The 10,990-nt window shown below is 62.2% G+C and overlaps 1 protein-coding gene across 1 annotated transcript; it reads left to right on the top strand.

Annotated features, from left to right (window-relative positions):
* The first annotated feature begins 8,327 nt into the window (after positions 1-8,327).
* Positions 8,328-9,815, top strand: LOC112617208 (transcription factor HES-5). The gene is made up of 3 exons (XM_025373961.1): positions 8,328-8,456; positions 8,556-8,721; positions 8,818-9,815. Exons 1-3 carry the CDS (start codon positions 8,403-8,405, stop codon positions 9,096-9,098), a joined length of 501 nt encoding a protein of 166 aa, XP_025229746.1. The 5' UTR covers positions 8,328-8,402; the 3' UTR covers positions 9,099-9,815.
* Positions 9,816-10,990: the final 1,175 nt, after the last annotated feature.

Raw genomic sequence — 10,990 nt, 5'->3', positions numbered from 1 at the left:
GCTCTGCACACAGGAGGGGTTCTGCACACAGGAGGGGCTCTGCACACAGGAGATGCTCTGCACACAGGAGGGACTCTGCACACAGAACACAGGGGACTACACACAGGAGGGACTCTGCACACAGGAGGGGCTCTGCACACAGGAGCGGCTCTGCACACAGGAGGGGCTCTGCATACAGAGAGGACTCTGCACACAGGAGGGGCTCAGGAACTGCTATTTACTTTAGCACAGTGTGAACAGGGAGGCCTGTCCAGCCTCCACCTTGGATGATGAGAGAGTTCTCAGCCCACTCTCTCACCGAGGTCACTCCAGGTCAGGGGTGCAGAGACAGGCCCAGCAGCTCCCAAGGACATCAGAGCCCCCTTCCCCAATCACCCCTTGGGCCTGAATTCTACCCTGGGGCTTGAGCATCCCAAGCGGGTTACAGAGTCTGCCTCGAGTAACACCTGTCAGCACCACCCAGGGGTGTCAGAGCCAGTGGGGGAGACCCAACTGAGAAGCCAGGCTGTGGTGGGACAGGGCTGGCAGCATCTGCAGCCTGACCTCCACCCCAGGAGAAGGCTCTGGCCCCTGCCCACCTTTCCTCGGGCCTTGGCTTCCCCACTGGACTCTGCACGCCCTGACCCCCCTCCTGGGTCTGAGCAGCACACAGCAGCACCTCCTATGGGAAGCCAGTGTCACCCTGGGGAGGAGTGGCTGATCCTAAGCACTGAGGGCCGCACCCTGAGCTCTGTCCCTTCTTGGTTCTGCTGCCAACTGACTGGCAGCATGCCCCTCGCCAAGACCCGCCCCCGGGCGTGTGGGGGGGGCACGACCGTGAGACCTGGGCAAGTTACTTTGCCCTTCAGCACCTCTGTCCCTCACCTGCAGATAGGGATGCACTTACCTGCCTCGGAGGGCCGCCAGGGGCCTGGCTGCACACTGTTCCTACTGGGCAGGGCAGGGTGGGGGCACTCCTGTCAGGGTTTTCCCCACAGTCACCCCAGGGCTCACGTGGCACAGAGCAGTGCTCGGCCAATGCGGACACTCTGGGAGTGAGGGCAGCGGGGCAGGGTGGGGACGGGTGGCCCAGCTGAGGACATCTGAGCAGGTGTAAGCATTCCTGGGCACATGCACACAGATGCATGTATAGACACACATGGGCACACACGCGGTACACACAGACACATGGGCACACACACACAAGTACACAAGCACACACACTGGTAAACAGACACACAGAAACACTTGTACACACAGACACATGGGCACACACGTATACAAGCACACACATTGGTACATAAACACACGGGCGCACACACACTGGGACACACAGGCACATGCACACACACACATACACACAAACACATGGGCACGCATACACACAGGGACACACACACGTACACAAGTGCACACACACACTGGTACACACATACAGGCACACACACAGACATACACATGCACAGGTGCACTCACACAGGTGTATACACAGGAGCCTCCTGGGACGGGCACAGTGGCTCACACCTGTAATCTCAGCATTTTGGGAGGCTGAGGCGGGCGGATCACCTGGGGTCAGGAGTTCAAGACCAGCCTGGCCAACATGATGAAACCCTGTCTCTACTAAAAGTACAAAATTAGTGTAGTGGCACGTGCCTATAATCCCAGCTACTCAGGAGGCTGAGGCAGAATTGCTTGAACCCAGGAGGCGCAGCTTACAGTGAGCCCAGATCATACCACTGCACTCCAGCCTGGGCAACAAGAGCAAGACTGTCTCAAAAAAACAAACCAAAAAAAAAAAAACACAGGAGCCTCCTTCCAGACTTGGAGACGTGGGTCCTGGTCACCTGGTCTCTCCTGCCCCAAGCTGGTGTCCCTGTAGTGCCCTCTGCCTGGAAGGTGCTTCCCAGAACTCCTCACCCAGAACTTGCCAACGCCCTCCTCAGTTACGTCCCCTCTGGAAGCCCCTTTGGTCACCCACCTTCCCCTTCGTCCCCATCTCAGGGATTCTTTCTCGCCCTTCTGAAGATGCAATGACTTCCTCCCAGGGACCCCTGCAGGAACCTATGCATGTGTATGTGGGTGTGTGTGTGTCTGTGTGTGTGCATGTCTCCGTGTGTGTGTCTGTGTGTTCGTGTCTGTGTGCATGTGTGCGTGTCTCTGTGTGTGTGTGTGCATGGGCGTGTCTGTGTGTGTGCGTGTCTGTGTGTGTGCGTGTCTGTGTGGATGCGCGTCTGTGCGCGCGTGTCTCTGTGTGTGTGTGTGTCTCTACGTGGGGGAGCCCTTTCAAAAACTGCACAAGTAATAAATGCTCATTCAAGAAAACACAGACATGAAAAATTAACCCAATCTATGCCCCCAAAACTGTGTTGGCTCTGCCAGGGGGCGTGTTGCTGCCCGATTCTGCCCCCAGTGTCAGGTGGGCTCCAGCCCAGCTGTTGTGCCCGGCTTCACCACAGGTCCATGCCGGGCCCGGTCTACATCCCCAAGGCATCTCAACAGGTAAGAGTGTCCCCCGCCCCCAGTGCAGGAGCCAAGCCTCAGTCCCTGCTCAGCGTGTGTGCCCAAGCACCTGCTGACCAAGGAAAGAGAAGCTGCCCACTGAGGGGGGTTGCCTGTGGGGAGGAGCTGGAACCAGCCCCATTTCTGGACCCAGGTCTTTGGTCCAGTTCTTTATTTAGAAGGGGAGGGATGCAAGGAACTGAGGCCACCAGGAGGCCACCAGCGGCCTAGCAGAGGGCCCAGGGCGTGGAAAGGGCTGAGGACTTCCTCTTGGCCTCATGGTGGTGCCACCACCCCCACAGAGCACCCCCAAAGACGAGAGCCAAGAGGAGCCATGCAGCCGGCAGTTCCCACACTCCGTGCTCCTGGCAGCCTTCCCTGGCGACAAAGGGCATCGCGCGTGCCTCGCTGGCCGCCTTCATGCTGCAGCCTCCTTTTGTCTGCCCGTCCGTGCAGGCCACCCGCCATCTGGAGCTCCAGCTCCCAGCGCTGATCGGATCGATGCGCTGCTCTGCCAACTCCAGAGGGTGGAGGGCTGCAGGGAGCGGGGGAGGCCACACCGTCCCTCAATAATGCCCCTCCCCACCAGACGGCTCCGTGCACGTGAGCGCCCCAGGCTCCCTTCCCCAGCTCCACACACCCCTCCCTTCCCACCACCCCACCTCCTTCAGCTCCTCAGGAAGAAGAGGGGGCGCACCACTGCAGATCCCCGTCTCACGTCAGACCCTCACCAGTTGTGCGGTGTGAGCACCTCTCTGTGCTGCAGACTCAGTGTAAAGAGAAAATAAACAGTGCTTACCTCCCGGCTTCGTAGTCAAGGAACTGGTAAGTACACGTGAAGTGCATAATAAATACTCGAGTGTTGACTCCTCCTGTTAGCTGACCCAGAATACATGTGACCTTGGGCACGTCACTTAACCTCTGTGACCCTCTCGCCCCCAGCCCCCCAGCGGTAGAGTGAGCAAAGGGCGTGCGGGAAGTTGGATTTCCACGTTCCATACCTGCCTGGTGCTTCGCAGGTAGATGCTCAGCGCCTGGGACTCTTCCTCCCTCCCCCACTGCAGCTCCTGCCTGGAGCCTCAAAGAGCGATCTCAACCCCCTCCCAGCCACTCCTCCTCCCGTGAACAGGTGCCCTCCCTGGCCGAGGGTGGAGACTCGGAGCCATACCTGGTCCAGCTGCATCCGTTCACACCTGGGGAAACAAGCCGGTGCCTCCTTGAGGCAGATGGACTGGCTGCTGATGAAGGGGGGTGGCCTGGCCCCAGGGCCACCGTGTGTGGATGGGCCCAGGGCAAAGGCAGGCAGTGCCAGCCACCGTTCAGGCAGGGGTCCTGGATGTGGGGGAGGCCACTGTCTCTGAAATCCGGAATGGGGCCATCTCCCTGAACTCGCTTCTCAGGCAGAGGACATTTTGCAGACTTCAAGTAGAGTTTCCACCCAGAGGCCCGCAAGCAAGGGCTCCAGGGGCTGGAAGAGGGAAAAGCTGGGAGCTGTGGTTACCCCGACCCTCCTTCCCCAGGTCAGCCTGGCTCCTGGATCCCGCCAGCCTGCCTGCTCCCCACACCCCAAACTGGAAACCCTTGGGGACAGGAACACCAGGTTGGGGGTGCCCGGCACCACACCTAGCTCCTCTGCTATGGCCATGAGGAGGCAGGGCCTGAGGGGGATTGGGGGCTATGACTGCCTGGGTGGGGAAGGGGCAGCAGAAGGGAGTTCATGGTTCTTCTCCAAAAAAGCTCCTCCTTCTTGTTTTCTCCGATTGTGGCAATATATATATAACATAAAACAACCATCTTAGCCATTTTTCAGTGTAGAGTTCCGGATCATGAAGAGTATTCGTGATGTTGTGCCCCTGTCACCACTGTCCACCTCCAGAAAATGTCCATCTCCCAAGCCAAGCCTCTGTCCCCAGGAACAGAGGTTCTGCCTAATCACCCCAGCCCCTGGCACCCACCATTCCACTTTCTGTCTGTGAATCTGACGACTCTAGGGGCCTCGTACTATGGCATCACCTGGGATGGGCCCTTTTGTGACTGCTTTATGTCACTGAGCACAGTGTCCTCAAGGTGCAGGCCTGCTGTGGCCAGCGTCACAAGCTCCTTCTCTTCTGAGGCTGAAGAACGGTCCACTATGTGGATGGACCACATTTGTCTGTTCACGGACACTGGGGTGGGGCCACCTCTTGGGTTAGGGAACCGTGCTGCTCTGAAGACAGGACCCAAATACATCCCTGAGGTCCTGCTTTCCATTCTCTAGTGCGTGGACCTAGAAGTGGAGCTGCTGGGTCTGCGCTTCATGTTTTGGAGAACTGCCAGGCTGTTTTCTAATGTCTGCGCTGTTTGACCTTCCCAGCGTCACGTTCCGCTTTGGAGTTGGGAGCAAATGCCCCTGGAGCTTCCCACTGCCCCCCACCCCCAGGGGTCCCTCCTCTCCAGGGAGCTCTTCACGTTACTGTCAGCCCTGGAGGGGAGTGGTGCTGGGTGTGTGGATTATTTAGAAATGGATCATGGTTCTAGACGCACGCATTCTAACTTAATCATGCCCAACTTGTAGGTTTTGCCTGAAGGCCCCCAGCAAAGTGCCCTGCTTCAACAGCTGCTGAGCTGCAGAGGGGAACAGGGAGTCCGTGTTTCGTGGGGACAGAGGTTCAGCCTGGGGAGAAGGACATTTTCTGGAGATGGACAGTGGTGATGGTGGCACAACATCGTGAATTGACGCAGCAAAGCGCCCTGCCTCAATGGCTGTGTGTGTGGAGGCGGGAGGAGTATTACCAACTCTAGATGCACCAACCCCACCCCAACTATCAAGCCCCTCAGACTTACGGAGCCCTCCAGGGTGGGGGGCTCAGACAGGTGCAGGCAGGACAAACTCCCTCCCTCCTCAAAGCCGGGCTAGGGGAAGAACTCCCCCATCCCACACTGAGGGGGAAGAACTCCCCCATCCCACACTGAGGCAGCCAAGGTGGAGGCTCCCAGCCCCCAACACTCCACAGCGCGTCTACGTGGCAGAGCCTCTGCCAGCCTGGAGCAGCCTCCAGCCCTCCCTCCTCCGGCCCCCTCCGCAGCCCTCCGTGGATGGTGTGAGCCGGGAGCCTAGTGAGTTTCCCACACTTTGGCCCCATTCACAGTGTTAAACGGCCCACAAAGGCCAGGCGTGTGCCTCGGAGGCCGCCAGAGCTGCCATCTGGCCCGAACTCAGGGAGGGAACCAGCCTTTCATCCGGCCAGGATTCAACACCATTCATTTCATATTTCCCACAACTGAAAATTGGATCAAAGCTGCTCCAGTCCAGGGGGAGGGAGGAGGAGGCAGGAGGCGGCAGCCCCCACACGGCCCACCCACCACCCTCACCGCCGGCAGGCCGCCGTCCTGGCCCACTGCGGGTGGGCAGGCCGTGGGGGTGAGGGGGGTTGGACCACATCTCCCGGCGGCACGTGTCTCCTGTGGGCCGAAGAGCTGGCTCAGGGGAAGGGACCAGGACACAAGCCCCAGCCACCTGCCCCTCCAAAGCCTGCAGGAACAGGGCCTGGCCTGGGTGCCACCCCCATATCTGGGCACAGGCCCGGGTCCTCGCTGCCAGCAGCCGGGTGGTCAAGGCACACGTGGCTCAGGTTCTGTTTCCTGCTGGCAGAGGTGGTGGCCAGGGCCTGCCTGGGCTGGCGCCACCTGCCCATGCTCCTGCATCTCCTAGCCCGTGGCTGAGCACCTCCTTGGTGTGGGCACTGGACCAGCAGGGTGTAGGTCATGGGCACACAGGTGACTACCTCATCCTGCTCTCCCCATCCCCAGTCCAACCCCAGGGAGCCCATAGTCAGGCAACGGACATGCCACAATGTCACTGCCGCCAGTATGAACCCCACTTTGGCTGCAAAATGGCTCCACTGAACACTACCAGATCCCCTGTGTAGCTGGGAGTCCACCACCCATAGCCAGTGCCAGCCGCCATCAGTGCCCAGAGCTGTGGGAGCCATGGCATGAGCATGTGGCCTGGACACCCCCACACAGGTTTGCCCTCCTGCATCCATCAAGTGCCAGAGCGTTCTGGTGGGACCCCACCTGCTCAGAGAAGAGCCCCCAGCTCAGGGTGCAGCAGTCCCAGCCCCCAGTGTCACTGCCTCCCTCTGACAGGCTGGGGCATGAGTCCCCTTCAAGGGAGGTGTTGTGGGAGTCCAGCGAGGGTATGACGGTGAATAGGGGTTCCCTTCCTGCCACCTCCAAAGTCACCTGATGTTTCTGCCTGGGAGCCTCCCAGCCTAACTCTTCACAATGGCGTCCAGCTGGCCTGTGGGAGGGCCACCCTGCACTGGCTTGAAGTCCTGCCTTCCCCTGCTGTCCCAGCACTGTCCTGGTTGCCCCCTGGACCATCCATCCTTGTGCTGAGGGCCTCCTGGAGCTAGGCCCACCAAGCGGGTCACTCAGAGCCGGGGGTCACTGCCAAGAGCCTCAGGGGAAGGCTCCTCATTGGACTCTGCCAGCTGGCCAGGGAACCCCACTCCTGGATTCAAACTCTGCCTAACCAGCCCTGATGCCAGCCCCAGCTCCGGGGGCTGAGGCCCTTCCGCTAGGACCTGGCAGGGTCCCAACCTGTCCCTAGGAGGCAGCCCAGGCCCCGAATCCTCTCCCAGTCTCTGCTGCAGAGCATCAGAGGAACTGTGACCACAGGCTAGGGGGTGGGGGTCTCCCAAGGGACCCTCCCCTAAGGACCCAGGGTGGGATTCATTGCCCCAAAGTGGCTCCGGGCGCTCGGCTCAGTTGGCCAGGTACCAGGGTTATTAGCTCATCCCATGGACCGGTGGGGGCGAGGGGGTCTAGGGCTGGCATGGCCTCTGATCCTCAAGTCTGCCACCTGGCACCCACTCCCCTCCCACTGGCAAAATGCCGGAGGAAAGCAAGCCCTACAAGTGCCCTGGCTGCCAGAGGGATGAGGTGGGGCTGTGGCATGCAGGAACAGTGGCCACAGCAAGTATGCCAAGAGCCGAGGCCTCCCAAGCTTCGTGGACACCGAGGTCAGATCCCTGGCCAGATAGGGGTGGGGAGAGGCCCCTGAGGGACATCTGCCAGCTCGTGGAGCAACCCCAGTGCTGCTGTGGGTTACAGGGCTCCTGGGAGGACGGGGTGCAGGAAGCGGAGAGAGCTGCCGGGTGCCGGGCTCCACGTGGAGCACAGGCCCCAGCTTCGTGGAGCTGCCGGGAGCCCAGCCAGGAAGGAGCGAGGCCCATTTTCTAGGTCTGGAGATGTCAGGAGTCCCAGGTGATAGTCAGGGGACTTGTAACATAGGCACGTAGGGCTGATCCTGAGTGTAGACCCCTCTGTCCCCCTCCCCTGGAAGGGCAGCAGGTCCCAGCCAGGGAAGATGCCCATCCCCCAGGAAGCCGTGGCACTTGTTCATTCTACAGCTTTTCCCTTATCTGTGCCTGCGGCCTCTGCCAGCCAGCAGTGGGGAGCCGCTGGGGAGAGGCAGGGGAGGGGAGCTGAGGGGAGGGCGGGAGAGGGGGCCCTCCTTCCTGCCCCCCTCCCCGCTTGGCGGCCTGGGAAAAGGCAGCATATTGAGGCGCGGGGCTCCCGGCATCAGGCCCCGGGATGCTAATGAGGGCGAGCGCGTTCCCACAGCCCGGACATTGTGCCGCGCGGCCCACCTGCTCCTTGGGGAGCGCCCATTGTGCCCGCGCCAATTCACAGGCAATTTAGCGTGCGCTAATGGGCCGGCGCCTTTGTGCGGCCCGCGCGGCCATTGGTCGCGGAGTGTGGGAACGGCGGCGGCGCCAGGACCCCAGGCGCCAGGCCGTCGCCCGCGCCTATATAGGGCGCCGGCGCGCGGGGCCGGTGTCCGCTCCCTCCCGGGACGCGCTTGGCCCTGCCCGCGCCCGCTCGCTTCGTCTTGCCCGGCCTCCCCGCGTTGCCTCCTCGCCTGTTCCGCGCCAGGCATGGCCCCCAGCACCGTGGCCGTGGAGCTGCTAAGCCCTAAAGAGAAAAACCGAGTAAGTATCAGGCTCGCCCAGCGCGCTGTCCCCGCGGCCTCTGGTCCCCGGGTGTCCCCGCGCCGGGCCGGGCCAGCCTGACGCCCCCTCCTCCCGCAGCTGCGGAAGCCAGTGGTGGAGAAGATGCGTCGCGACCGCATCAACAGCAGCATCGAGCAGCTGAAGCTGCTGCTGGAGCAGGAGTTCGCGCGGCACCAGCCCAACTCCAAGCTGGAGAAGGCCGACATCCTGGAGATGGCTGTCAGCTACCTGAAGCACAGCAAAGGTGAGCGCACCCGGGCCCCCCGGGCTCCGAGTTCCCACCGCGCCGCGGCTCCCCCGCGCCCCGCCGTCCGCTCACCGCCGCCGCGTCTCCCCGCAGCCTTCGTCGCCGCCGCCGGCCCCAAGAGCCTGCACCAGGACTACAGCGAGGGCTACTCGTGGTGCTTGCAGGAGGCCGTGCAGTTCCTGACGCTCCACGCCGCCAGCGACACGCAGATGAAGCTGCTGTACCACTTCCAGCGGCCCCCGGCCGCGCCCCCCGCGCCCGCCAAGGAGCCCAAGGCGCCGGGCGCCGCGACCCCACCCGCGCTCTCCGCCAAGGCCACCGCCGCCGCCGCCACCGCGCGCCAGCCCGCCTGCGGCCTCTGGCGGCCCTGGTGACCCGGCGGGACCTGCGGGCGCGCGGCCCGAGGACCAGAGGGCGAGCCTGCCCCTCTCGCCCGTAGGGAAGCGCCTTCCCGCCGTCGTCCGCCCAGGGCTTGGACGCGCCCTTCTTCGGAAGGCTCCAGCCCCAGGCTGGCCGGCCCGCAGGAGCCCCATTCTCAGAGAATGTGTGTGCAGAGTCCCTGCCGTTTTAGGACAGTCAGGGCCCATCTTCTGCCAAGTGTCTGACCCCATGGGGTTGTTCTGTGTTTGCATTTAAGCAAGTGACTTCTGGGAAGTCCCTGGCCGCCCGGGGTTCTATGATATTTGTAGTGCCGGGGTTCGCACGCCGGTGCCCCCAGCCTGTAGAGGACTTTCTTCAGGGCCCGTAGCTGCTGGGCGCACCCCTGGCAGGCGGGCTGTGCCGCGGGCACATTTGCCTTTTGTGAAGGCCGAACTTGAGCTGTATCCTCATAGGAAGCGGTGATCACCCCGGACGGGCGCCCAGGACCCTGTGGGCTGTGGCCAAAAGGCTCCGAGTGTGCCTGGTGGTCTGGCTGGAGCTCACAGTGGGCTGTCTGGGGAGGGTGGGTGCCTCCACTATGATCCTTAAAGGATTCCTCTGTGTGGGTGGATGCGTGTGGGCATGACTGTACTCAGAAATTGAACTCTCGGTCACGTGGAAGCCACGGGACTGCTCTGAAGCCGCTAATAAAATCCGACTGTTCAGCCCCCCCTCCCCGCCCATGGTCTATCTTCTGCTGTGCCTCACACCTGTCCTTGGCAGCCACGGGGAGGGTCTGCAGGGGGTGAAGGGGAATGGGCAGGGCCGCGGTAGCAGTTAAGCAGGGAGGGACCCCTGCCAGTGGCCTGCTGGACCCAGGAAGAAGGGTGGGGTCCTTGCTCCCGAAGAACAGCGGGAGGGAGGGAGGAAGGGAGGGAAAGCAGGTGAGGAGCAGGGGCAGGGGAAGGTGGGCTGGAGGGGTGGACGTGGTCAGAGCCCTGGGTGGGTCTCCCTCCCAGGCCTTTCACTAGCTCCCAGAAGGTAGGGGTGGGGCAAGATGACAGTGCAGGACCTTAGGCTCTGTCCACTGAGAGGGGACCCAGGGCCACAGCCCACAGTAGACCTCTCGCTACAGTCAAAGGGGCTTGACCGGGCCAAACAGGAGAAAACATTTGCCCCAGTTGCTGCCGTACTCCCACGGCCTGCAGCACCCGTCCTGGCATGGGCTCCAGGGACACCTGCCCGCTGGCCACTGTGACAGAGCAGAATCCGGCAGTCCTAGCAGGAGCCTGCACGGGGCCATCCCTCGCCTCAGAAAGGGCATGTATTTTTAGGCAGGCCACAGGGTGTTGGCTGAGTCTGCAAGAACTGAGGCCTACAGCTCCCAGGAACCAGCTCCCAGGGGGCAAAATCCATCCAGCAAGGATTGGGCCGGAGTGGGCCGCATTCCCATCCCCGTTGAGTGGCAGCCCCGGGTGTGGGCCTGCCCTGCCTGCTCCTTCCTGCTCAGCCCCTCTCACCCCGCTCAGCCTTCAGCCCCTTTCTGGCTACTCTGCAGGCAATGTCTAGACAGGGTCCCCCCCGCCAGGCCAACCCAGTGCCTGCCAGTGGCCTCCTGAAGTCCCTACCAAGCCGCCAGGAATGGTGGGCAGAGCACAAGGAGGGCCCCCATTCGCCTGCATTTTTCCCGCATGTTCAGTGGGCACACAGGTGGGCGCCCCTCGTGGAGGGCACCTCCTGCCAGGCTGGCCCATGGCACACCATGCTGCCAGGGGTCTGAGCTGCCAGAGGTCTAAGCCGCCTGGGGTGTGCTCCACTCTTCCACTCAGGCCTCCCTGGAGCAGGCTCCGCGTCCAGAGCCACACACCCACACCCTTGGCAGACACAGGCAAGGATGCCTCCTCTC

This window comes from Theropithecus gelada, unplaced genomic scaffold (genome assembly GCF_003255815.1).
Source record: "Theropithecus gelada isolate Dixy unplaced genomic scaffold, Tgel_1.0 HiC_scaffold_15895, whole genome shotgun sequence".
NCBI lineage: Eukaryota > Metazoa > Chordata > Mammalia > Primates > Cercopithecidae > Theropithecus > Theropithecus gelada.
Note: the sequence above shows the minus strand (reverse complement) of the source record. Positions and strands in the feature narration are given on the sequence as shown.

What these genes read in the sequence shown, in the direction of transcription:
- LOC112617208 (XM_025373961.1), top strand. Translation starts at nt 8,403, where the DNA reads ATGGCCCCCAGCACCGTGGCCGTGGAGCTGCTAAGCCCTAAAGAGAAA. An exon ending in GCCCTAAAGAGAAAAACCGA is followed by an intron (nt 8,457 to 8,555) that starts GTAAGTATCAGG and finishes CTCCTCCCGCAG; the next exon opens with CTGCGGAAGCCAGTGGTGGA. An exon ending in CTACCTGAAGCACAGCAAAG is followed by an intron (nt 8,722 to 8,817) that starts GTGAGCGCACCC and finishes GTCTCCCCGCAG; the next exon opens with CCTTCGTCGCCGCCGCCGGC.